This window comes from Gossypium hirsutum, chromosome A03, assembly GCF_007990345.1.
Source record: "Gossypium hirsutum isolate 1008001.06 chromosome A03, Gossypium_hirsutum_v2.1, whole genome shotgun sequence".
NCBI classification, from domain to species: domain Eukaryota; kingdom Viridiplantae; phylum Streptophyta; class Magnoliopsida; order Malvales; family Malvaceae; genus Gossypium; species Gossypium hirsutum.
In genome coordinates this window covers 114,684-138,538 of record NC_053426.1, presented here as the reverse complement: position 1 = coordinate 138,538, position 23,855 = coordinate 114,684, and the positions used below count along the sequence as shown (strand labels likewise).

Sequence of the window (23,855 nt, the reverse complement as noted above, 5' to 3'; positions counted from 1 at the left end):
GGAATATAAAGGAAGCCTAATTGAATGAAAAACACTCATGCCCTTTTCTAGTCTAAAAGGTTGTCCAATAGTGATCCTTTAATAAGCTTAGCGATTAATGTTTGCATTTTCTAAGTGTAGTCTAATAGTTGGTCCAATAATGATCGCTTTGATAAGCTTGGTGATTAAGAAATCTCACTTTAAATTTCAGTGTTTGCAATTTTCAAGTCAGATAATATATAATACATTCTCCAATTTAATTGAGTAATAAATTAATTAATAATATTATTATTATAATAATTAAGAGGACTTGAATTTAAATGCATTTAAATATTTTTTTCCTTTCTATGGAAAATATTTATAAATAAAAATAAAGTTTGTATAAATATAATACTTCTTCTCACTCACAATAAACCCATCATAATCTTTGACAATGATACCGATCTAGCCGTATCATTAAGAGCTCTATGACCTTCTTTATATTTGTAATTAAATTTGGGCTTCATCCAAGCATTGAGTTAGTAATGGCCCTTTAAGAGGTCCAACAAGTTTCATACATATACCCCCAACTTGAAGGGCTTAGAAAATAGCTAAAAATTGAATCTTCCTCCCACTCCCTCTTATTTTTGATTTTTGAAATAAGGTCCGCAAAGCACAGCTATTTTGGGATGAAAAGAAATAAAACATGTAGCTGCAATGGCCCAGTGACCCACAGTCCCAGAAAAAGCTATATATCTCAACCCATTTATTTCTTTTGTGGATATGAAAATGAAATCACCCTTTTAATGTTACTAAATTGTATTTCATTTTTCTAATAAAAAAATTATAATATTAAAAAATAAATTAATCATTTTTATTAAAAATTTTTATCTATTTATATTATTAAAATTTAATATGGTTGAAAAAATAATTAAATAATGGCAAGTGACATGCCTTATAAGCCTCATGCTGACAATCGGGGACTAATTTTTAATAATGGAAATTGATGAAAATTTTAACAAAAATACCGATTTACTTTTTGATCTAACGTATATAAATTAAATTTTTCAAATTTAAAAAAAAAAAGAATTTTTACTATAAAAAAATTAATACTTATATTTGATAATTTTTTTCACTTGAATTTCTTAAAAGAATTTATTTACATTAGTGTTGGAATTTAAATTTCATAAAATATTTTAAATTTTTAAAACGGTTAAAAGATGAGGATGTTGACAATAAAGATTATAATTTATGGTAGACTTAACCTCCCCACACTTGCACAAAGGAACAGTTCAAATGCATGGCACAAGGTCCATATCGCCTCACCTCCACCACTCCACACCCCCAAACCCCTCATCTTTAACCAGCCACTCCATTCATGCCACGTGTCACACCAGAATATCCAAACTACAACGAATGACAACCCCATGCTCTGTAGCAAAAGCATTTCAAATTACTCTTTTGTCCCTTTCCAATTGAATCAAGTCCATTCATGCACACCTTCAAAACCCGTCCAAAACTAGGGGCAGTCACAGGAACCCACAAACGAAAGACACCTAACCTTTTTCCTCCTGTTATTTGTGTTCCATAATTTCCTTTGTAAGGACAATAATCCAAACACGTTTTTATGTGGTCTTTGATTGAGGACCATCTAACACAATTTGCCCATTTTTAGCAACCTCTTCTTCTCTTAAAGCTCTCTACTCTACAATTCTGCTTCCTAGCAGCCAGAACCAGAGAGAGTGAGGTAGCTAAACAATGGCAGTTTGCCCAGTATACACCACCCAATCTCTCAACTCAACATGTTCAATCTCCACACCATCAAAAACCCACTTCAGTTCTCACCACAATCACTTAGTTTTCTACAGAACTAGCAAGAGAACTAGCAAGAGAGGTGGCAGCAGCTCATGTGTGATAACCTGCTCAGCTGGTGATTCACAAACAGTTGTGATTGGTTTAGCTGCTGACTCAGGATGTGGGAAGAGTACCTTTATGAGGAGGCTAACAAGTGTGTTCGGTGGTGCAGCTGAGCCACCAAAGGGAGGCAACCCTGATTCCAACACACTGATCAGCGACATGACCACTGTGATATGTTTAGATGATTATCATTCACTTGACAGAACTGGAAGGAAAGAGAAGGGAGTGACAGCACTTGACCCAAGAGCCAATGACTTTGACCTCATGTATGAACAAGTTAAGGCTCTCAAGAGTGGTATTGCTGTCGGCAAGCCTATCTACAACCATGTTACTGGTCTCTTGGATCCTCCTGAGCTAATTAAGCCTCCAAAGATCCTTGTCATCGAAGGACTGCACCCCATGTAAGTCATAAACTACACATTACAACAATTCATTCATTCTTTCTCCTAGCCTGTTGGGCCTGGACGCATTGAATTTGTTCCAATAGTGTTATACAAGCACTCCTTTACTTGCATGTTACTGTAATGTTAAAGTTAATGAGTGGTTTGTTCTATAATATATAGGTTTGATGAACGTGTGAGGGATCTGTTAGACTTCAGTATCTATTTGGATATCAGCAATGAGGTCAAATTTGCATGGAAAATTCAGGTGACCAACTTTGTATATATATATATTTTTAAATGTGAAAATTGTGCAAATTCTAAGCATGGGGTTTTGCTCATTAGCTTCATCTTACAAACATTGCAGAGGGACATGGCTGAGAGAGGACACAGCCTTGAAAGCATTAAAGCCAGTATTGAAGCCAGAAAGCCCGATTTCGATGCCTTTATCGGTAAAAACACAATTATGATTCTCTCTACTGCTTATTTAATTTTATTCAAAACCAGACCAAGACTGGTAGCTACAAGCATACAAAACTTAGGACCTTGTCCAATCTTGTACTGCAGATCCTCAAAAGCAATACGCCGATGCAGTAATCGAAGTGCTCCCAACTCAGCTGATCCCAGATGACAATGAGGGGAAGGTTTTGAGAGTGAGGTTGATAATGAAAGAAGGGGTGGAGCATTTCAGTCCAGTTTACCTGTTTGATGAAGGCTCAACCATCTCATGGATACCATGTGGAAGGAAGCTCACTTGTTCTTACCCTGGCATCAAATTCTCCTATGGCCCTGACACATACTTCGGCCATGAGGTATTTATTCTTCCTTCTCTATTAAAACCATTAATGAACCGCCCTCATGTTGTAAACTTTTGTTTTTAACTCTTTGATGGCAATGCTATGCTTCTTGTCTTTAGGTTTCTGTTCTGGAGATGGACGGGCAATTTGACAGATTAGATGAACTGATATACGTAGAAAGCCATTTAAGCAATCTCTCTACCAAGTTCTATGGAGAAGTCACTCAACAAATGTTGAAGCATGCTGATTTCCCAGGAAGTAACAATGGAACTGGCCTCTTCCAAACCATTGTGGGGTTGAAGATAAGAGACCTGTATGAGCAAATTACCGCTATCAAAACTGCAGCTCCATTACAGGCAACAAAAGCCTAAGAGTTTCCTCATACATTGGGCAAGGCTTTGGCTTTGGCTTCACTCTTTTCAGTTTTCCACAATTTCCACCTCCTATGTATTTATTTTCTCCTGTTGTAATTTAGAAAAACGAATCAGAGATCAATTTCAAGAAGTTCATACAAGGATTCCATCATCTCTCCTCCTCTTGTTTGTAATCATTAATGATGCTTATGATTTTTGTTTTTTTGTTTTTGTTTTTGGAATAAGAGGATTGGCTATGGAGCATGGCCATAATGTGACATTCTCCAATCTGTTGCGACACTTTTAATAACGTGTAAACAAAATTAAAGAAAAAAAGCGCAAACAAGTAGTGCAGAAAAGGAAATAATATCCAAGATGATGTTATTTTGACACAGTTGTATGCTACCACTACACTAAGGAACTAAAGGATGTTCCTTCTATGAGTATGTGCCATATCTATCATGGTGGCATAATGATCACGTCTGTAATTTCCAGTTTTTTAACTTCTTTTCCTAATATCCTCCAAGTAGCATTTGTTGATTAGGTGTCTTTTTTTTAATTGAAAGTTGAGTGGTAAGAAAATAAAGAGCATTTTATAAAACGATATTCAAAACACAAATAATAATATGAAAAAATATTTGCAGCATCATTGTTTAGAGTTGACCTAATGCTGTATAATATAATCAATCTGACGGGGACAAGCAAGCGTGCAGAATTGTTACAACCGGTAGTGTCAGCCGACGATTGCTAGCAAGCTTTGTCTGATTACCGGTACCGAGCAAAACAATGAGCCAAATATACCAGTGAGACCATAAGCAATGGCACAAAATGGAAGGGCTTCAGGCTCGTTGGCTGATAATGCAGCTGTTCCCAATCCATGGGCACTGGACCAATACAAGTAAAGATGTCAACAAAATGAGAGTAGATACATAATCAAAAATAGTTAGCTCTCACTGGTTTTATCAGGTATATACCTAGATGCAGTCGCTATTCCTCGAGCAATAGGATCACGAAAACGTAATTTGTCAAGTGTTGCTTGCACGAAATTTGCACCAATTAGACCAGTCACTACAACTGCTGCAGCTGTGAGAGATGAATTGGCGCCTACAAGCAATATAGACAAGCTATTATATCCACTGAAGCATGGTTTATCTTCTCCATTTATGTGCTTAGTTATGTAATAAATGAATCAGAAGACATAGTTGCCTGCAACGTTCTGTAGAGTGTAGACTGTGTAGCGAGTTATCTTACCCTCAAAAAGGGAAACAATGCTGAGAGCTAATGCCACAGTTATACATCTCGGTAGAATTGAAACTGTCAGACTTGGTTCTAATCCAACAAGACGTCCAACAAGAGCAGTTGAATACAAAGAAAACAAACTTGACAAGATGATTGATATGAAAATCTCAGCTGCATGTCTCTTGACAAGCTGTAAAAGTCAAGTGCAGCAGTTATTAGTACTCATCAAAGTATTTCATTAGTTAGAACTTATGTTACTCGTACTCGATGGTAGGTATCAAATATGAGTACGTGTCCAACTTTGGTATAATTATTATTTTTAATTATCCATATATTTGGAGCATAAGGCCTGCCATTAAGTTGGATATTTTTGGCTTATGGATCATTGATAGTGTGAAAGGGAGATCATGAAATTGTGTCGTTTGCTGAATGTGAAGGGCGGGTAAGTTACCTTTCTTTGTTTGAACATTGAGAAAGCAAAAGAAAGAATGACAGAGCCCAAAAATCCCATGAGAATATCACCAGCTCCAGGATTAGATGACACCTTTGTAAGGTAATCTCCTGCAGGAACCAAGACCAACATCGTTATATCTACATAGCATAACAAAGACTTGCACGTAAAGCACGAACCTTAATACAAGAAACTTGTCAAGAATTGCAAATTCGAGGATGCGATGCATTTGTGACACTCCCATGTTGGATTTCCTTTAATTAAAGAATAAGAAAGATCAGCTTTTAAATAATACCTAATACCGCATCAACTCCCGACTGTGAAATGTACCCAAATGCCACTGCTGCAAGATCTGCTGAGAGTGCACAGCAAATAATCGGATGAAGAACTTTTTTCACAGCAGATGGCAACCTGAAATCAGAAGAATACAAATTAGCACAAATTTCATAAAATTATGTTATAGTTGTTATTAGGAAAAACCTGTCCATATGAATCTGCTGTAAAGATGAAAAAAAATGAAAATTTACCCCGAACCAACCATGTAGCCTAGCACAGTGGAAGCAAGTAGGAAGGGAAGGCATGTTCTAGCAGTTGTCCCTAATGCTGTGGGATAAAAAATTGCACTAACAAATGATGCAAGAAAGATACCACCCCAAGTCCAAAATTCTATAGGAGCAAATGAGGAAGGTTTTGCCATAGGCTCAGCATCTACCATTTCTGTCTTCACAATTTTCCTAATGGCAATAGCTGTAAAACCCGCAACACAAAGAGAAGCTAACCATCCTCCAGCTGCAGAAGAATCAAACACACTTATTTGCAACTATATTAGAGATTAAAACAGGAGAAAAATGAATAACAGATTGATGTAATTCGTGACAAATGAACGTAAAAGTGAGGCATGAATGTCGGTCTCAGACTACGGGGTACCTACCTTCATAACGGTGAGTTCGGGATCAAAGCAGAAAATATCACCCAGTTTTCTCCTGGTGGATTGGTGATTCTTTTCAAAGTGAAATGGACAACATTCAAAACGATGCTACATTTAAAACTAAACAGAAAGACATGTACATACATCCTATACTTACTAAATAAATGATTCAAATTTCCACCAATACTTGCCACGCCTCTACACATACTTGGGAAAGTAATTATCAGAAAGTTACCTTTTGGTTTAGTAAGTACTTTTCTAAGAATGAATGTAATGAGAATTTATGAATTTACTCTTATTAAATAAAATAAAATATTTATGTATTTAGTTTTTATAATAAATTTTATTCTTAGTTTAAATATTGAATAATAAATTTTAATTGATATTTTTAAAAAAAATATTTATAATATTAATAGAAAGAAAAACTGTTTCAAATTTGTCCTACATATATTTTTTAAATATAATGTATATATAAAACTTTTTAGAATAAAAAAATATATATGTATATATAATACCTACAAAGTAATAGTTTTTTTTAGTTTATTAATAAATTAAATTTCCCATATTTTATTAGAAAATCACATTCTCATGTTTAAGATAAATAGATTCCATAAAAAATAAATAAAATCATGATTAAATTATCAGAAAAATTATTATAACAAAGGCGACCATAAGTTGAGAGGAAGTTTCCAGGTAGGACAGTATTCACCCTTTTTCATCTCATAAGTACAAAACTTAAAATTCAAGTTTCCAGTATCAAACACGTGACTAGCAACTCAAAATAAATAAACAGAACCTTACAAGGAAGGTTCCAATTGTCACAAATCTTCTATTTTACAGTTGGAAGCAACAATGGCATGTGATGTTGGAGGCATTTTCCTTCCACAGTATCTGTGATTCTTGGAAGAGAACAGTAATATACCATTCTCATTGAGAAAGGCAAAAGACTTTAATTGATGCAAAAATCAATCCAAAAAGAATTAACAATTAAGAAAATATCACCCTTAAAGAATACCTATGATGAAGCATATCTTGAGGCCTGAAGCAGCAGGAATATCTCTAACAGAAAGTGGCAGAACCACCAAAGCTGGAACATAAAACAGTGGAAGCCATCTCTGAATGAACATGAGGGCTGGCTCAAAAAAGTTCGTCAAGCTTGTTGCAGCAGCAGGGATAGTAGTATCAAGAATGACCAAAACAGAAAATATACAAAACATTCCGAATAATGCACTGGGGAACTTTATAGCAGCAGCCACAAACGCTTGTTTCAAGAACTTATCCATTGCCAGAACTATCCCAAGCGAAACAACCAAGTGCAAAACCCCAAACACCTATATAACTAAATCATGTCAATAAACATTTGGTAAAGCTTTCATTTTTGATTAAAAACAAAAGGAAATTTACTCACTTTCTGAGAGAGAGTGGAGATGACAGTGTTACTACTATCTGAAGCAGAGGATTTGACTAAAATTTCTCTGCTACAGCTAGTTTCTGAAGGACCCATTTGCAAGAAATTGGATTTGGGTCCAAGAACTCTGGTGGATAGCAATGATTTATAGGTGGAATGATGATCTTCGTGGTTAAATAATAAGTGTGGGTTTCCATAGGAAGCAAGAAGTGATGGGTTTCTAGGGACTCTGTGGAGGTTTGGCTTAAAAGGGAAACAAGTAGAGGATAAGGAACTGGAAAGACGGTGGAGATGGGTTGAAAGAGAAAGGGACAAAGTGGTGGACGTGGTAAGGAATGGTGTTGCCATTGGGAATGTTTTGGAGTGAGCAAAAGAATTTCCAAGAAACTCTCCATTTTCACCAGTGAGGTGACGCGTATCATCAAAAGTTTGTATGGACATAAACTAACGTCTCATCAAACACGATGAGATTTTTTCTCCCCTTGTTTTGATATGAAGGTGTCAGTAACTGTAAAAACAAGCGGTATATTTCATCAAATCTAAAAGGGATAATACAATTTTTAGCCCTTCAGCTTGGCAACTAACTACACTTTGGTACCTATACTTTTTTTGGTTCACTTTGATCTTTAAATTTGACAACTAAATTCTGTCAAGGTTTAATGATGTGGCCAGTGTTACTGAAACATAACCAGATCGGATGGATTGAGAATTAATCGATATAATAGTATGAATAAAGGGGTTGAACCGATTGATTCGAAAACTATTTAAAATTTGTAAAAATAAAAAATTGGGAAAAAAATTACAATTGAAAAGGATTAATAAAAAATAATTTTTTAGAATAACGGTTGAACTGATCAAATTGGTTGAATCGGGACAAGTGGTTTGACCTGTTCAATCATCAACCAGGTTATTAAAACACTAAATGTGATATTCTGAAATTGTATCACATCTTCTGAAAATTTATATAAATATTTTAATTTTCAAGTGATGATATGGCACAATCTTAGAGCGCCACATCATTAATTTTTTTATATATTTTACCAAAATAGACCTAATTGTCAAGTTTAAGTGTCAAAGTAGACAAAAAAAAATGCGAATACCAAAGCAAACCTAGTTGCGAATTTCAGCGACCAAAAATTATATTTATCCCAATCTAAAATTATGCAATATCTATGTATTTATCTCATCATTATGCAATGGTAATATAATGGAAGGAAGTTAGTAGGAGTTTTCTTCCAATTTTTGCAGAATCTGAGGATATTCTATTTCATTGCAGATATGGTAAATATAATTACATGAAGCACAAATATGGAACCTTGAACTTAAAAGGCGAATCAACTTAAACCCACACAAATTTTGCCATTTGACCATCGGCATAAGGAACAAAGATGATGTTACAGTCTACAACTTGAGCTTAACAACTTTTTAAGTTCTCTTCGAAGGATCTTGCCTGTAGCAGACTTTGGTATTGATTTTGTAAACACCACCTTTCTTATTTTCTTATAAGGTGCAACCTAATAAATAATAAAGAAGAAAGTAGCTGGTAAGTGTTTAATAAACAAGACAGCAAAAAAATGAAAAAGCTGGCGGTATTTGGTATGACTTGGCAACAACTTGCTCACCTGCATAGCCACAAAGCCCATCACATCTTCCTGGTTGAGTGTACTACCATGCCTTGTTACCACAAATGCCACTGGTATCTCCCCATATACTTCATCCATTTCTCTGAGGCACCCAAAATAGAAACAAATAGGTTCATTTATCCTTCGAGGAATCAAAGGCAAAATGCTTCCTTGTTTAGCATTAGAGAAAATTACTACTTACCCAATTACAGCAGCGTCAAGTATATGGGAATGGGAAATCAATATTGCCTCTAAATCAGCAGGTGCTATCTGAATGATACATGAAATTGTAAATACCATGTTAAACGGGATTTTAGATCATTAGATTATGACTCGTTCTAAAGTATGAAAGCCATGCCTGATAGCCATTGTACTTTATAATCTCTTTTAAGCGGTCAGATACATACAATACCCATCTTCATCAAAACAAACTATGTCACCAGTACGTAGCCAACCATCTTTGTCAATTGCCATCTTGGTGGCCACATCATTATTCAAGTATCCTACAAAATCACATAAGCTACCTTTAATCATATTCAAAGTATGAGGTCACCCCATATTTTAGTAAAGAGTTCGTCAATTGTTTACGTTGCATAATTGCAGGTCCCTTTAGCCAGAGCTCGCCATAATATTCCGAAGGTAAAGGAGAGCCAGAATTCCAATCCATCACTTTAGCTTGCATATTTGGGGCAAGAAGTCCTATTGAACAATATTTATGACATTGTTGGGTGTTGAATCCACGAGTTCCTACCGCAGTTGTTTCAGTCATGCCATAACCCTATTAACATATAACATTCAATCAAGCTTAAGAATCAAATTCAAGGGCTAATAGTTAATCACCAAGTAAGTGTTAAGCCTTAATATATATACCTGAATGAAATCAACGTGAGGAAGAACCTGAAAAAAGTCCTCTATGATTTTCCTGCTTGTGGGAGCAGCACCACAAGAAACCTGTTTCAAACTCTTGAAGCTATTTTCAGTATTGGTAGCACCTTTGGCTATCATTACCAATGTTGTTAGTATAGGTGGAACAAGTGGAAAGTGAGTAACTCCGTAGTAATCAATTAGTTTCACCGCTTCATTGCCATCAAATCTCCGCATAAGAACAATGGTAGAACCCAGTGATAACAATCCAACCACAAAAAGTGATAATCCATAGATATGGAACATAGGCACCACAGCTAAATAAACGTTCTTTGAACTTGAATATTCATACTGTGAAGCTTCAAATTTTACAAAAAGCTCAACCATTGCTATTAAATTCCCATGTGTTAATACAACTCCCTTACTAACACCTGTAGTACCTGATGAATACATAATTACCGCAGTGTCTTGCTGCCTAATTACTGGCCTCGGTGCTTTACCAAATCGGCCACCGATAAGCTCATGGAAAGGGGAAAAACCAATATTTTCTGAATCAAAGTCGATGTTTTGTGGTACCCCAATTGCATGAACACCCAAGTTGTTGAGTTGGTCAATCTTTTCAAGTGAAGTAAAAGCAAAACGTACACTACAATCAGAAACCTGTTTCTTGATCTCAATCGTACTACTTAGTGGATTCATGGCACTAACGATTGCACCTAAATATAGAATGCTGAAGAAAATGATGGGAAAGTGAGAAGAATTTGGCAACAGAAGCAAGACTATATTACCTTGAGAAACACCTAGGCGGTGGAGACCAGAGGCCATAGATTGGATTAAAGGTAAAAGCTTTGAATAAGGTATTGAATACCCAGAGGAGGAATCGATCAAAGCAGTGACCCCATCATGTTTGTGAGAGAAAACGAAGGAAACAATATCAAGAAATGGATCAGTGGGGAGAGATATAGAGGGATGTTTGCTGGAATAGATTCCTGTTTCCCGCGAATACCAGTTAGCAAAATCACTAATTTTGGATTCTGAAGTTTGGAGGCTTATATGTGAGCTTAAGCTTGTTGCCATTGATAGAGGGAGAAAATATTTTGATATTGTAGGTTTGCAGTAGTTTGAGCTTTGTCAGGTGCTGCAAAAGGATGGACTGCTATGGATTTGGCTTTGGCCACCTTTGCTTTGCCTTTGAGTTCCAATCTCAAAGGACTGACTTATAAATAACAGGGAGTGGCAATGGAAAACGGAATTTTCAATTATTGATGTCGGCTTCATTGATAGGCAATAAACGGGTCAAACGCAGAAAATTTGGAAGATGAAAACCAGAATTCAACTTTTCTCGAAAGACAGTTTTTATAGAGAAGTCCATTTTAAATTTTAAAATAATGAGAATTTAATTAGTTTAGAATAGTCTCTAAATTATTTGCCTGTCAATGTTTCAGTCACCAAATTAGAACCACGTCTTTCTATTTTGTCACTTTTTGGATCCGAACTCTTTTGTTTTGTGTTTAATTGGTATAATAATATATTTATTCCTTAACAATTATACATACTATCAATTGTCTTAATTTTAAATAATTTAATTAATTATATTTATAAATTCTATTAATTTAATCCTCAAATACATTTTCATCTTCACTTTTATTATTTTTTCATTCTCATATTCTCTCTTAATCTTAGAAGATCAACATTGACATAGAATAAAATTATTCTATTAACGATTTAATATTTAATAATTCAGACATAAAATAATTTGGTTCTATTAATCAATTTAAAATTATTACATGTAGTGAAACTTAAACTAGAATAAATTGTATAATAGATTGATAACAGTTTGTTTATGTAATAATTTCATTTTAGTTGTAGTTACATAATTTATTTTGATCTGAATTTAAATATCTTCAAGTTATTCATGACAAATGTTGCTCATCATCAGCACTCCGGCGCTTTCCACCTAGCCACTGGCGGTTGTTGAGGCAAAATGAATGTTGTCCCCACCCTGTTAAAGACAGACGAATAAAGTTCGGTATTGCATCCGCTCCCATTTGCATGGAGAAATAAGATGGCTCACCTTCGCATCTTTAGGAAGAGCACCCAACGCGCACTCCCCCAACTCCGTCAAACTTCATCGAATAGCCGCCTCTTGTCCAAGTAAAAATTTAGGTACAAACGCTCTCCTCTCTCTCTGTTGTACATTAAATATACCCCTTTTTTAAAAAAGTGATACAAACCCTCTTGGCTATTAAAGGGATAAAAAAAATGGCTTGCAATCTAGGAAAGCTTATAGAAATAAAATTCTCTTTAATTGGCAATTAAGGAGATACATTACGTGTTATACTTTTAATTTCATCTACAGTATATTCATTTAGAACCACAAATAACATAATCATCACATCTCTTCCAATTCTATAACATAAGGGCCAACAAATTCTACATATGCACAAAATGATGTAAAAATAATTTGTTTATTTATTCTTCTAAGGAATATATCATTACATTTATCATATAAAAAAAAAGAATTTTCTAATTTATTTTTTTTAGATGAATGATGAAATTTATTAATCCAATAATACAATTAAACTGCCACAAATTTTTTAATTTAACTAAATAAAAAACAAAAAAATTAAGTTAATAAATAAGATTTAGGAATAAATTTTAAATTTACACATGAATTTTAATAAAATGTATAATGTGATACATACACTTTAATTTAATGTAATTATACATATTAAATTTTAATTTTTATTCAATTATACGCACTAAAAGTCATGTTGTTTATATTAGGTCGTTTTCTCATAATAGTCTCTTGAACACACACTACATCCAAAAAGAATCACCCAAATAAAAATTGACTACTAGATGCTCAAATCTGGTTAAATTTTACGTGTGAATAACCTTTAATCACTAAGCCAAACACAAAAGTTCACTATAAAAAAATATCTAAAATAAAATTGTCCCATCTTAAATAACCTTAAACAATTTATTATTATTAATGAAAAAACAAATTACCCTTAATTCATTTCGTAAAAAGTAAATAATTGGAGAAACCCATTCTGATGGTAATTATAAAATATTCAAAAAAAATCATTTTCTTTTACGTATAAACTTTTAATTCTTAAATAAAAGTTTGGATGCAACGTTTTCTATAATATAAACTGAAGTCAACCCTTTACTTTCTCCAGTAAATTAAATTTATGAGATTCAATTCTCTATATTGATTTGATTAAATAAAGATAAGTTTTAGAAACGCAAATTGAAGGCACAGACACGCATGTTTAGCCGGCCAACCGATAATGTGTAGGCAGGCATTTATTTGTTCTGTTCCGCGGACATTAATAGTAGAGTCATCTTAACTTGCGTCAATAATATTATTGTATATTAAAAAGACAAAGTCTAAAATGCTGGAAGAGTAGATAGATTAAAGCATAATTAAACCATAAAAATTTGAGAAAATCTAATTGTATGTAATGTAATAAGTTTGAGTCATTTCATTGTTTGCAAGGCTGCAGTTGAGTTTTGAATGTTTACCAATTATTTTCTCAACCGTTTGCTGTTAAAGTCTCACTAACTATTGATCCAGAGACCTAGACCAACCCAATTGCAAATTCCACATGGAACATTGGAGGATCAATATTTTGGTCCAACTTGGCAATCACGAGCAAATTGCTTTGCTAGTAAACTTCAAGCATTATAATTATATTTATATTCAAATAAATATAGAATAAAATACATTAAAAAACATAGTATATATTTTCCTGTAATTAGTTAGTTATTTGAATGGACTGAAAGGGGTGCTCATTATTCATTTGTTTTATTTCTAGTTCTATTATGCGTTGGTTAAGCAGCCATTGCCTCGTCACACTGCCTATATTCAATTCTTAAATTAGTTTGGTCTCTGTCGTCACACTTAACATTATTCAACATTTAACTTTTATTGAAAGTAACATTTTAAATTTCAATCAATTTTTTACTTTCCATAACCCTTTCAATTTTTCTCTTAGTATTTAAACACGCAATTATGCATTTTCTTTCTCTTTTTACATTTTAAACTAAAATAATTGCATACGTTGTATAAATATTTTAGTTAACACATATTGTTGATGTAGTTGAGATTTAACTTACGTTTGCAAGGACGTCTAGAAATAAATTTACCATATCACATAATTACAATAAAATATTTTAAGTCAAATAAGCTTCATTTATTATCTAAGTTTTTACTTCAGCCGATAATTCTTAGAGTGTGTTCATTAATTAAAAATAAAAAATATTTTTTAAAATAATACAATTGTGTCAATATCTAATTACAAATATTTAATTATTATATTTAAATATTTAAATATAGTTTATATATTCTAATTAAATTTAATAAATAATTAATATTAATTACTTAAAAATATTTAAAATTAATATTATATATTAAAATATTAACAATAAGTTATAATAAATTATTTTTTATATTTTACCAAAATATCATAATATTAACTAATTTGAACATTATTTAAATACATATTTGTTACTTTATAATATCATGTCTAAAATGAACATTTTACTTTTCAAAAGTACTTTTTAACAGCAATATCAAACACTTAAATTTTTCCAAAACACTTCTCAAAAATACTCAAAAGCACTTTTTCACAGCACTTTTTAAAAGTATTTTTCAAAAACAATGAAGAACTTGTCTTTCTTATCACGCCAACTACATTATAAGCGGATATGATTATCACGATATACCATTCATATTCTCAACCACAAAATGATAGAGAACACTTACTATAATATTTGCAAAAAATGATGAAAATAGCATGGCCATCATCCATCACAATCTCTTCGTCTCTTCTATTTGCTCCATAGTTTTATATTTCCTTTAACAAATAGCCAGCCAGAAATAGAATTAACGGACAAAACAATTTTCATTTTCTTTTAACTACTTTTCTTGAATATCCTTTTTGGGAAAAAAAATGACGGCGTCTTCCTTGAATATTTAATGACAGAAAATGTGAACGAAAGTATGAATATCAGAAGAATGATTCGTATAAAATCAGTTGCAGTCCGTCAAAACAATCAAGATGGATCAGTGTCGAGCTTTGAAACTATGGCAGACGATAGCTCTATATGAGAAACACGGACCGCACCAATTAGCCGCTCTGGCAGCTCATCCGTTGTGTTTGCCTAAGGTGGAGAAAAGAAAAGGAAATTTAAAAGAAAAAAATGCAACCACTTTTAAGCCAACATATAGTAACGCAACACAAGTAAATCACAAATGTGACTACAATGCCCTACGCCTAAATTCTACCAGCGATGGGCAGTAGCCCTGTATAGCCCTATGAAACCAGAACTGTGTGGTTAGATATCATGTGAAGACTATTATGAGTGTACTCTTTGCTCCTAACATGCCATTAATAATGAAAACAATCATTAATGCCGCTTCCTACTAAATCTGCATGCTCGCAAGTCAGTGTACGGTGCAGCAATAAATCGCAAAGCAAGTATTATTTTCCCGATAACAGTGCTGTTTGAGGCAAATTATGTTTTAGAAGAACTGTACCTGTACAAGAAAAGCCATGTCAACCACCAATGTTGTAATTACACCAATAACAAGCCCCAGGACTCCATTAGCAACCGTAGAAGAACCTATGTCAATATCAACCTACAGAGAGAAACAAACAAATAAACCCACATCACAAAGATCCTTACATATTGCTACATTTAGGTATTAAAGAAATCATAAGGATTCTTACTTCTAAGTACTTGGGACCACGGATATAGTTGCAATCAACAGCTTTTCCCAACAAACAAGGGGTGCTCCCAACACTCTGTCGCACAATCCATGATCCCTGCAAGATCCCAGGTGAACAATTCAAGAACAAGTTTTCAAAGGACAAAAGCAAAGGATAGACAAAGTAACTGGACGGAAGGAACCATGGAGGGACAATTAGAAGGAAGACTGCCTCCAACTGTCTCAAACATCCTGATTTAAACATTAGTCCAAACACAATGAAGAGAGAGATACCTTTGGTACTGATGGAATAAGCTTCAGTCTACTATTGCGGAATTCATCATCACCATCAACAAATCGATGCAAAAGGGAACCAGGTACTAGTTCCTTCGTCACAAAATAAAATACCATACTATAGTGTGTTGAGCCAGGAACCTAGGGCAAAAACAACATAAACCACTCAACATCCTGATCCATTAGTATAGGATACAACACTACCTGCATCATGAATACTTACTTGAACATTAAAGACCAAAGAGAAAAGCCCCATTTGTGAAGCAATCTACAAAAAGAAGCAACAAGGATTAGAGAACTGTAAATATACTCCATAAAATAATTAATGGATTTTCCACATCAACATAGTTCATAGTGACAATCCAAGAAAACCATAACCAAAGAAAACTTGGTCAAGGCAAAGCATGGCTCTTATAAGTGTAATGTAACTCTTTGTTCCATTTTTTTCACCAAAAAATTAGCTTAATCACAGTAGTAACATAAACATGGTACTCTAATTTGGAGTTCCTTCCACAAAGTCCTGTAGGTTCAGGTTAATTATACTTCATTTCCATTAAAAAAGTGTTTCCTATTTAGTTGTAAAACTATCATATACCCTTCATTTAATAAAAAATGTGGATATATTTGAAGGTTGTGGATTCTATTCCCAAAATACTATCAGACAAGTTTGAGGTCCTAGCTTCAAGTCTTAGCACGCAGATGGGGTGCCCAAAGGAATGAGACTCTGATACCTCCATCTTGCAACCTAACTAATGGAGCTAACAAAAGAATTTTTATCTGCCACATGCATAACCTGAATCCAATCTAAATAACAACTATTTCAGGTTGTGGAGTTGCTACAACAAGAAATGCAACTCAACGTATAAGTAAACCAATCAGTTACAATGCAACCGGTTTTGTCTCCCATGTGTATCACAATGTGCACCGTGATTTGAAGTAAAGGCTTAAAGGACGGCAGAACAGAGACCATAATAGCAAATGGAGCAGAAATAACTAAATAAACTAATCATATACTAACAATCCAGCTTTATCAGGAAATAAGATACAGACTATTGAAGTGAAGCAGAAGAGTACAGAGGCAAACTACAATAAAACATAACTTCTCAGACTCACTTGTGCAGCACATCCTTGACGCCTAACAACATGATCCATTCTTTTCGTGTCTTTAAACCAATCAACAGCAACAAGATCCATTAAATGCTTCCCCGCAGGAATCTTCATTGCATATAGGGAGAAGTGCAAACAAAAACATAAGATATTGATTTGCATGTACAAAATGTAACTAGAAGAAACAAGCACAAGAATGGGAACCTTTGTTTTATTGTAACAAAAATGTTGGCTACGGACTCTGAAATTGTTACCATCTGATATAGTCCAACAGTTACGAGAATTATCACGGTCATCGCGTCGTAGATTACCAGAAAAGCATGACAAATCAATTTTCTCAATTGGTTCTTCTTCTAGGGCTTTAATTCATAAAAAACATTGTATATTTGAGATAAAAAGTCAGTCCCGCAAATTTATCTTATCCAATTACAACAAAAGAATCCAATATAACATTATTAGTAGGACCCCACCTGTTCTCTTGAAATCATTGTCACTTTTAGTCGGATATGCCTGAAAATTTTAGTGAAATAAGAAACCTATAGTTAGGAATAATTCAAACAAAAATTATATAAAGATAATGATAATATAAAACCTCTTGTTCTGTCTCAGGCATTTGTTCTTCATCCTCGTCAGAGTATTCATCCATCAACACAGAGTTTCGGTTTGCAGCATTTGTTTGATCAAGAGAAGGGGCAGAGGGAACAGATAACTCAAACATCCTCTGAGTCTTCTTTGAGGAAACTGAAGATGAGGCCATATTGACCATAACTGGGATTCTAGGAGTAGCAATTCTTTCATCTGTTTGGGCAAACCATTCACGCAATCCTGTAGTGAGAGGTTAAAAGATGTTTAAACAAGGATGATGAATATAGCCATTAAAAAAACGACAGAATTGTAGTTTTCTTAACATTGCATTACACCATTCTTTTTAATTCTTCAACCCTGTTTATTAGGGCAGTGGGATGTCAAGGTGCAGATCAGATTGGTATTGCAAAAAAGAAAAAGGAAAAACTTTTTCTTTTTGTTGATGGAAGTAATGAGAATAGAAAGAAATATACCAAGGAAATATGAAATATCATCCCATCTTTCAATGTAATGTAACATGCAAAATAGAGAAACAAAACTCACCGGCAACACTATTTAACATCTGAAGAAGACAGTGTTGCTGAAATGATGAAATATAACCCACACCCCATCCTTTTAAATCAATCTGCATGAGATGCTGCACCTGTGTTCTGGGCTTCCCATTTCGAGATTTCATAGGGGAAATGTTGAACCCTCCACCTGAGAAAATTGGACTTAGTCTGCAATATACTAAAAATTAAATGCTGTCTTTCAAGTCTCAACACAGCCAAGGGATTAGCATAAGCTTACTCTCAACATGAGCCCGCACATGTCCTGGTTGTGGGCCACAATTCTCATGCTCCCTAGAACGAAATAATACAACTGCACCATAACCAGAACAAGAGAAAAGGAGAAATATCTGAAGCTAGAAAATAAACATATATTTAAGATATAAGTTAATCTGCAAAGACTTACCATAACTTCCATCATCATTTCGGCGCCAATAACGCACATAGCATAGGTCACGGGGCCATACAAACCTGCAAAAACATGGTGCATACACTTTAAAATTGCGCATGCTTCATGAGCAAAGGTTTCTTTTGAAAACTGAAGCATATAGAAATGTTCCACAAAGTTGCAAAAATGATACTCAATGAAGTGAACAAAGTGTTATAAAAAAGCTTGGATGATAGTAACAATAATAATAGTAAGCTCACTCTCGTTGTTGAAAAATAAACTCAAAAGTCCCGTTGTCTCTGAAAACAACTAGTGTACATATACATACATACATGCATACATGTATCATACAAAGATTTATATGAAGAAAATTTAGTAGGCAAAGCCACTAACTCTTCATCAATCTTAGCGAAAGCCATTCCAGATTACAAGGTAATATTTCAGTAAAATATCAAAGCCAGAAAATGCAAAAAAAAAAAAAAAAAAAAGCTTCAATTTCCAATTCTTGTAGTACACCTATACACAATCATTTCTCTCCATCTCTAGGTCTTTTCTATTACTTCTGTCCCAATTGCTCAGCTTTCCCTTTTACTTTTTCTCCTCGCCTTTTATTCATACAGAGTGAAGTTTATCTTTTCTCGTTCCTTCTTTTGATGCTTACCAGCATGTGTCCAGCATACTTAGCGTAACCTGTCCATTTTTCGGATTTTCTAAATGCTTTGGTTAGACAAAATATAGTGTCAACAACCAAAGTTTGCCTCGCATCAAAAGTAAATGTGCTAAAAAGGGTTCACGAACTCTAACATGTTTTCCTAAGAATTTTTGGTTCCCAAAACAGAACTATGCTGGTACTGCTTCAAAAGATAAATATTCAATAAATGAAAATAGAAATTATTTAAATTGGAGAGCATATATTACACAGGGAACCAGTCCAACTGAAGCCTGTGATAAAGTATAGCTGTATGCCCATCTACCTCTTCAACTAAACTACCATACTGAAAGCTACAATCCCACCTGCAGAAAGTAATTGATATAAATAAGAAATAGGGAAATTTCCCAAAATATCTAAAGCAAATAACTCTTGAAAAGTCTCACAAATTCAGCGGATAACCTAGGTATGAATCTATATCACATTGAAAAAACTAAAAGATATATTTTAACGGGAAAAATAAGGAAACCTACTCAAATCGAGTTCCATCCATACTCATTACAAGACCAAATATTTCCTCACATGTAGCTTCCACAACACCGACAGCCTTCATTGCCCTACTACAGCTCCTTGGCTACATCAAGAAAGTATAAGCTATAATTATCACCCACAACAATTTAATGCACTGAGAAAATAAATAAATAAATAGAAAACATAAAGCAAGAAATGGAACAGTTCCATACAAGGTAATCAACTTCAAGAAGCTCTTCAAAAATGCGAAGTCCTGTCATATCAAATAAAATGTTCAGGTCCATAAATGATCCGTCAATGGCACTGCAACATTACGATAATTAAAATACTTTTCCTGTCTTTCACTACAACCTATTTTTACTTGGATTGAACTTTAAAGCCAATAAAATGGAATGGTAAATGAAAAACAAACCGTTTTGACATTGAAGGAGGCGCCAATGTTTTCTAGAAAATGCTTGGTTGTTCGCATTTTTATTTGACAATTCTGAGTCAAAGTCCTGTGTCCAGTCAAATATTGAATCTGGAGGACCTGACATTTTTATATAAATGTTGAGTTTCCTAACATTGCACTAAATAGTGTAGAAAAGATGAGAAAAGGAAATCAAATGAGAACCGTTTCCAATTGTCGTTCTCCTCAGTAAATCTGGAGGAGCATCATCTTCATCCTCCTGGGCACTAAACCTGAAGAAAATATTAAGAAATTAAAAGTTTGGCCAAGGATTGCTAATCTCGTCTTATCATTACAAAGAAAACCTTGGGAGGATATGCCAACAACTGATAAGAAACAAGGTACTTCAATTCATTTTAATTTGACAATCAGCCTTATATGGAGTTGGAGCAAATGAACTAGGCTTTATTCAGTTCGTCACTAAACTTAACAGGAGGCAGTTCAATTGTGCATTAATCTAGCATAGATGCAAGGATAATGAACTACTTGATATTCATCTATAATCAGCAGACTAGTTACAAGACACGGGCTTATATTGAAATTAGCAAAACTTATTTACCTGTTCCAAACATGAAACATCATAGAATTCATCTATGTTGTACTCTAAAAGTTGCAACATATGGTAAGATGCAAGACATGTATGAAATCCAACAAAACACAAGACACAATTAATTATTCTAACCTTCTCCCACTCATTTATGAAAATAACTCTCTACCCATGAGGATTTGATCCGAAGACTTAAAGACACTCAAGTAGCTTTACAAAAGACCACAGCCACACACCCACCAGACTCGCCACAAAATAACATTCACTTTTATCAACACAGATAGACAACAGCAAAAAGAAAAATGGTGGCAAATTGGCACTTACTGACTTTCATGATCTGATGATGAAGCAGTCCTCCCATTATCCATCCCAGATTTATATTCAAAAGAAACATATTTGTTGCCATTTGCAACTTGTGACTCTTGATGCTGCACATGAAAATATGCAACCAGACAATTAAATCGATCTGGGTAACAGATTAACATTAAAAAATTTATATTAAGTTCACGAAGAAAATACGACCCTAGTCCATTGCACAGAGGTTATAAGGGTGAACCAACTATAAAATGCAAGTCTTAAACATGGAAAGAAGCAGGAATTAGGTTACAAACTCAACATGGAAAGAAGCAGGAATTAGGTTACAAACTCAGAGATGTACCTTATCAATTACAGACTCTATTTTTTCCTTCCACATTAGGGCTTCCTGGATGTTGAATGCTGCCATCTTGAAAGAAGAAAACAGACATGGATCTATTTTAGGTTCCCAAAATTCAAAAGCATAAGATTTTGTAACCGGATGTAAAAGGAAACATAGGGACCAAAGAGGTCACATAGTAAATCCAAAACATTTATCGCTTATGCTTCCACAATGACAGAGAAACACAGTGCAATTTAAGCATGTATTACTTTGAAAACAGATGCCTCTCTAGTCTCGTCAGATAAAAATTTCAGTCCCATTTAATAATAAATTCACTCATAATAAAGAGGCTAACTCAACTCAGGATGTACCAAACCATCAAGAGCAATCAAAGTGGAACTCAAATACATGTCCATATAGTAAAGCTAAGCACATCACCAATATATGCCAATGTGACTAAAGTCCTTCAGCATAGAACTGGCAAAACCATTGTTCATTTATCAAAAAGTACATGAGATAAGTGATCTGACAACAGCAAAGTAGAAATTGGGGTTCATTCCTAGAAACTCTCCTCCTGGTGGCAGGTAAGAGCCTAAGAGAGAAGAAGCCAGAAACATGTTTCATTTCTCTAAATTGAATAACCAACAAAGCAACATGAGGTTATTAAGCATCTAAGAATATACATTCTTTTACTGTTTTCTATAATTAAAATAAGAACAAACCGTGATTCTGTGGTACTTCTCTTTCTTGTTGTAAACAGATAAAACATAAACCATCTGCAAAATATAAACCAAGAGAAAGTCAAAATGAAGAATAAATGAGTGTTCTATCAAAAGGAATACATTTCACATTGCACTAGAATATAACTTCTTATGAAACATAACTGTGATCAAACAACCATGCATAAACTGAGACAATATGCGAGAGCATTCATGAGTCTCAACAAAAGAAAGAGAGGACAGGGAAGAGCAATAAAATATAATAAGCAAAACAGCAGGTCAATAAGGAGACTACCAAATCTCTAGAAGACAACAATATAAAATGCATAGTAATCACCAGTATAAGAATGCAGGTTATTTCTGATCTGATAATATGCTTACGAATACACACATGTACACATACAAGTACATCTATCTATGTATATATGATATTAGAGAGTTTCAGCCTTGGCTACCGACAGCAACATTTTGCACTGTAATTACCTAACATCGATATGCTAAAATAGAATACAAGCAAACACACACATACAAACAAGGAGACAACAACTCACGTGTCCATGGTGAGTCTTCAAGCCTCTATCCTCCACTCTACAGTTTCCGTCTATCAACATAGTCTTTATTGGAACCTGATTTTGGGAACACCAGCGTTCTTAACCGTTAACAACAGTGCTTGAATTTAGTTATAAAATGAACGCATTGCACAAAAGCGAATAGTCAGAAGAAACACAAAGGTTTTTCGAAAAAATGAAAATAAAAATAACTCTGCTCTCTTTCATAAACAGTAAGAATATGAGGCACCTTGTCAACAAGATGCTCCTGCTTTTACTAAAAGCACGGCATCATTAACCATAAAAGCTCCATTACTTAAAATAAAATTAAACCGAAGGCAATTGCACTTAATTTAACGTTTTAAAAGCAACTTTTCTCTCTTCTGCGATCCTAAAAAACAAAAGACGAAATCAACTTTTTTTTAATTATTATAAATACTTATATCCTTTAAGAAGCTAAAAAATGCCCAAGCAAAATTAAGAATTCTAAAACAAAAAAAAAATTAAAGACCTGAGTATCTTGTGGCTTTCTCTTGTAGTAAGCCAGAAGCCGATTTTCGAGCACGAAATACCGCATGTGTATGAAGGAGCGGCCGATCTTCCTTCGTCCATATCTCACCATCCATCCTTCGTACACCACCTTTGACATTCCTGTCCTCTCAAAACCCACCAACAAGAACCGAAATTCCAGCTCACTATGCAAAATCGGAAGCTTAGATCGTAATCTTTGCTCCCGCGGTATCAGTACCGCCTAAATCATTCGATCTCTAATCATCTGTCACTTTATCTTTGAAATAGGGACGAATCGAAGGTTCTTAATCTACAATAGCTTCAACGATTGGAATTCAACGTTGCGGAGAACACGAGAATCACAAAAGCGAATTTTGATTTTGTAAGTAACGATATAGGGATAAGAAGAAACAAAGCGGCAACAAGAAAACAAGTAAACTTAAAGAGGGGAAAAAAGAGAGAAAGAGACAAGAGCAAGCTGGATCAAATGAAGTTTACAGAGGAGAACTGAATTTTTTTTTTTGAAAAAAAATAGTGAGCGTATTTTGAAAGAGAAAAAAAAGGGGACGGTAAGAGAATATTTTATATCGGGTAAAATATATTTGGATAAACTGTGCTTAAAGTAACTAAACTATTAGTATATTTACATTTTAGTCATTAAACTTTAAAAAGTTACAAAATAATCACTAAACTGTTTGGAAGTTTTCA

General features: G+C 34.1%; 4 protein-coding genes across 6 annotated transcripts; 1 reads left to right on the top strand and 3 right to left on the bottom strand.

The window, feature by feature from the left end:
* Nucleotides 1-1,229: 1,229 nt before the first annotated feature.
* On the top strand, nucleotides 1,230-3,577 carry LOC107941387 (phosphoribulokinase, chloroplastic). Its single transcript, XM_016874949.2, has 5 exons — nucleotides 1,230-2,276; nucleotides 2,439-2,523; nucleotides 2,623-2,707; nucleotides 2,823-3,067; nucleotides 3,172-3,577. Exons 1-5 carry the CDS (start codon nucleotides 1,717-1,719, stop codon nucleotides 3,421-3,423), a joined length of 1,227 nt encoding a protein of 408 aa, XP_016730438.1. The 5' UTR covers nucleotides 1,230-1,716; the 3' UTR covers nucleotides 3,424-3,577.
* Nucleotides 2,549-7,892, bottom strand: LOC107941386 (plastidal glycolate/glycerate translocator 1, chloroplastic). Of its 3 annotated transcripts, none has more exons than XR_001695613.2 (9): nucleotides 7,432-7,892; nucleotides 7,039-7,354; nucleotides 5,623-5,884; nucleotides 5,391-5,506; nucleotides 5,096-5,205; nucleotides 4,657-4,834; nucleotides 4,380-4,509; nucleotides 4,070-4,289; nucleotides 2,549-3,513 (listed from the first exon to the last, which is right to left on the bottom strand). XR_001695613.2 is itself a non-coding variant. In XM_016874948.2 (8 exons), exons 1-8 carry the CDS (start codon nucleotides 7,870-7,872, stop codon nucleotides 4,139-4,141), a joined length of 1,704 nt encoding a protein of 567 aa, XP_016730437.1. In that variant the 5' UTR covers nucleotides 7,873-7,892; the 3' UTR covers nucleotides 3,977-4,138. The 3 variants fall into 3 exon arrangements, 1 of the variants encoding a protein (XP_016730437.1); XR_005920576.1 differs by having other exon boundaries at nucleotides 5,096-5,202; XM_016874948.2 differs by lacking the exon at nucleotides 2,549-3,513 and having other exon boundaries at nucleotides 3,977-4,289.
* Nucleotides 7,893-8,666: 774 nt separating this feature from the next.
* Nucleotides 8,667-11,218, bottom strand: LOC107941372 (4-coumarate--CoA ligase-like 6). The gene is made up of 5 exons (XM_041104325.1): nucleotides 9,924-11,218; nucleotides 9,642-9,831; nucleotides 9,256-9,556; nucleotides 9,054-9,156; nucleotides 8,667-8,945 (listed from the first exon to the last, which is right to left on the bottom strand). The coding sequence occupies exons 1-3, from the start codon at nucleotides 10,992-10,994 to the stop codon at nucleotides 9,441-9,443; spliced, it is 1,377 nt and encodes a 458-aa protein (XP_040960259.1). The 5' UTR covers nucleotides 10,995-11,218; the 3' UTR covers nucleotides 8,667-8,945; nucleotides 9,054-9,156; nucleotides 9,256-9,440.
* Nucleotides 11,219-14,729: 3,511 nt separating this feature from the next.
* LOC107941385 (protein ENHANCED DISEASE RESISTANCE 2) lies at nucleotides 14,730-23,697 on the bottom strand. Its single transcript, XM_016874947.2, has 22 exons — nucleotides 23,149-23,697; nucleotides 22,641-22,715; nucleotides 22,093-22,146; nucleotides 21,392-21,457; nucleotides 21,058-21,161; nucleotides 20,352-20,419; nucleotides 20,151-20,267; nucleotides 19,951-19,991; nucleotides 19,741-19,841; nucleotides 19,477-19,572; nucleotides 18,577-18,641; nucleotides 18,412-18,483; nucleotides 18,166-18,321; nucleotides 17,630-17,862; nucleotides 17,508-17,547; nucleotides 17,242-17,396; nucleotides 17,044-17,145; nucleotides 16,154-16,198; nucleotides 15,931-16,071; nucleotides 15,659-15,754; nucleotides 15,466-15,567; nucleotides 14,730-15,089 (listed from the first exon to the last, which is right to left on the bottom strand). Exons 1-22 carry the CDS (start codon nucleotides 23,284-23,286, stop codon nucleotides 14,982-14,984), a joined length of 2,175 nt encoding a protein of 724 aa, XP_016730436.1. The 5' UTR covers nucleotides 23,287-23,697; the 3' UTR covers nucleotides 14,730-14,981.
* Between the last annotated feature and the right edge of the window lie 158 nt (nucleotides 23,698-23,855).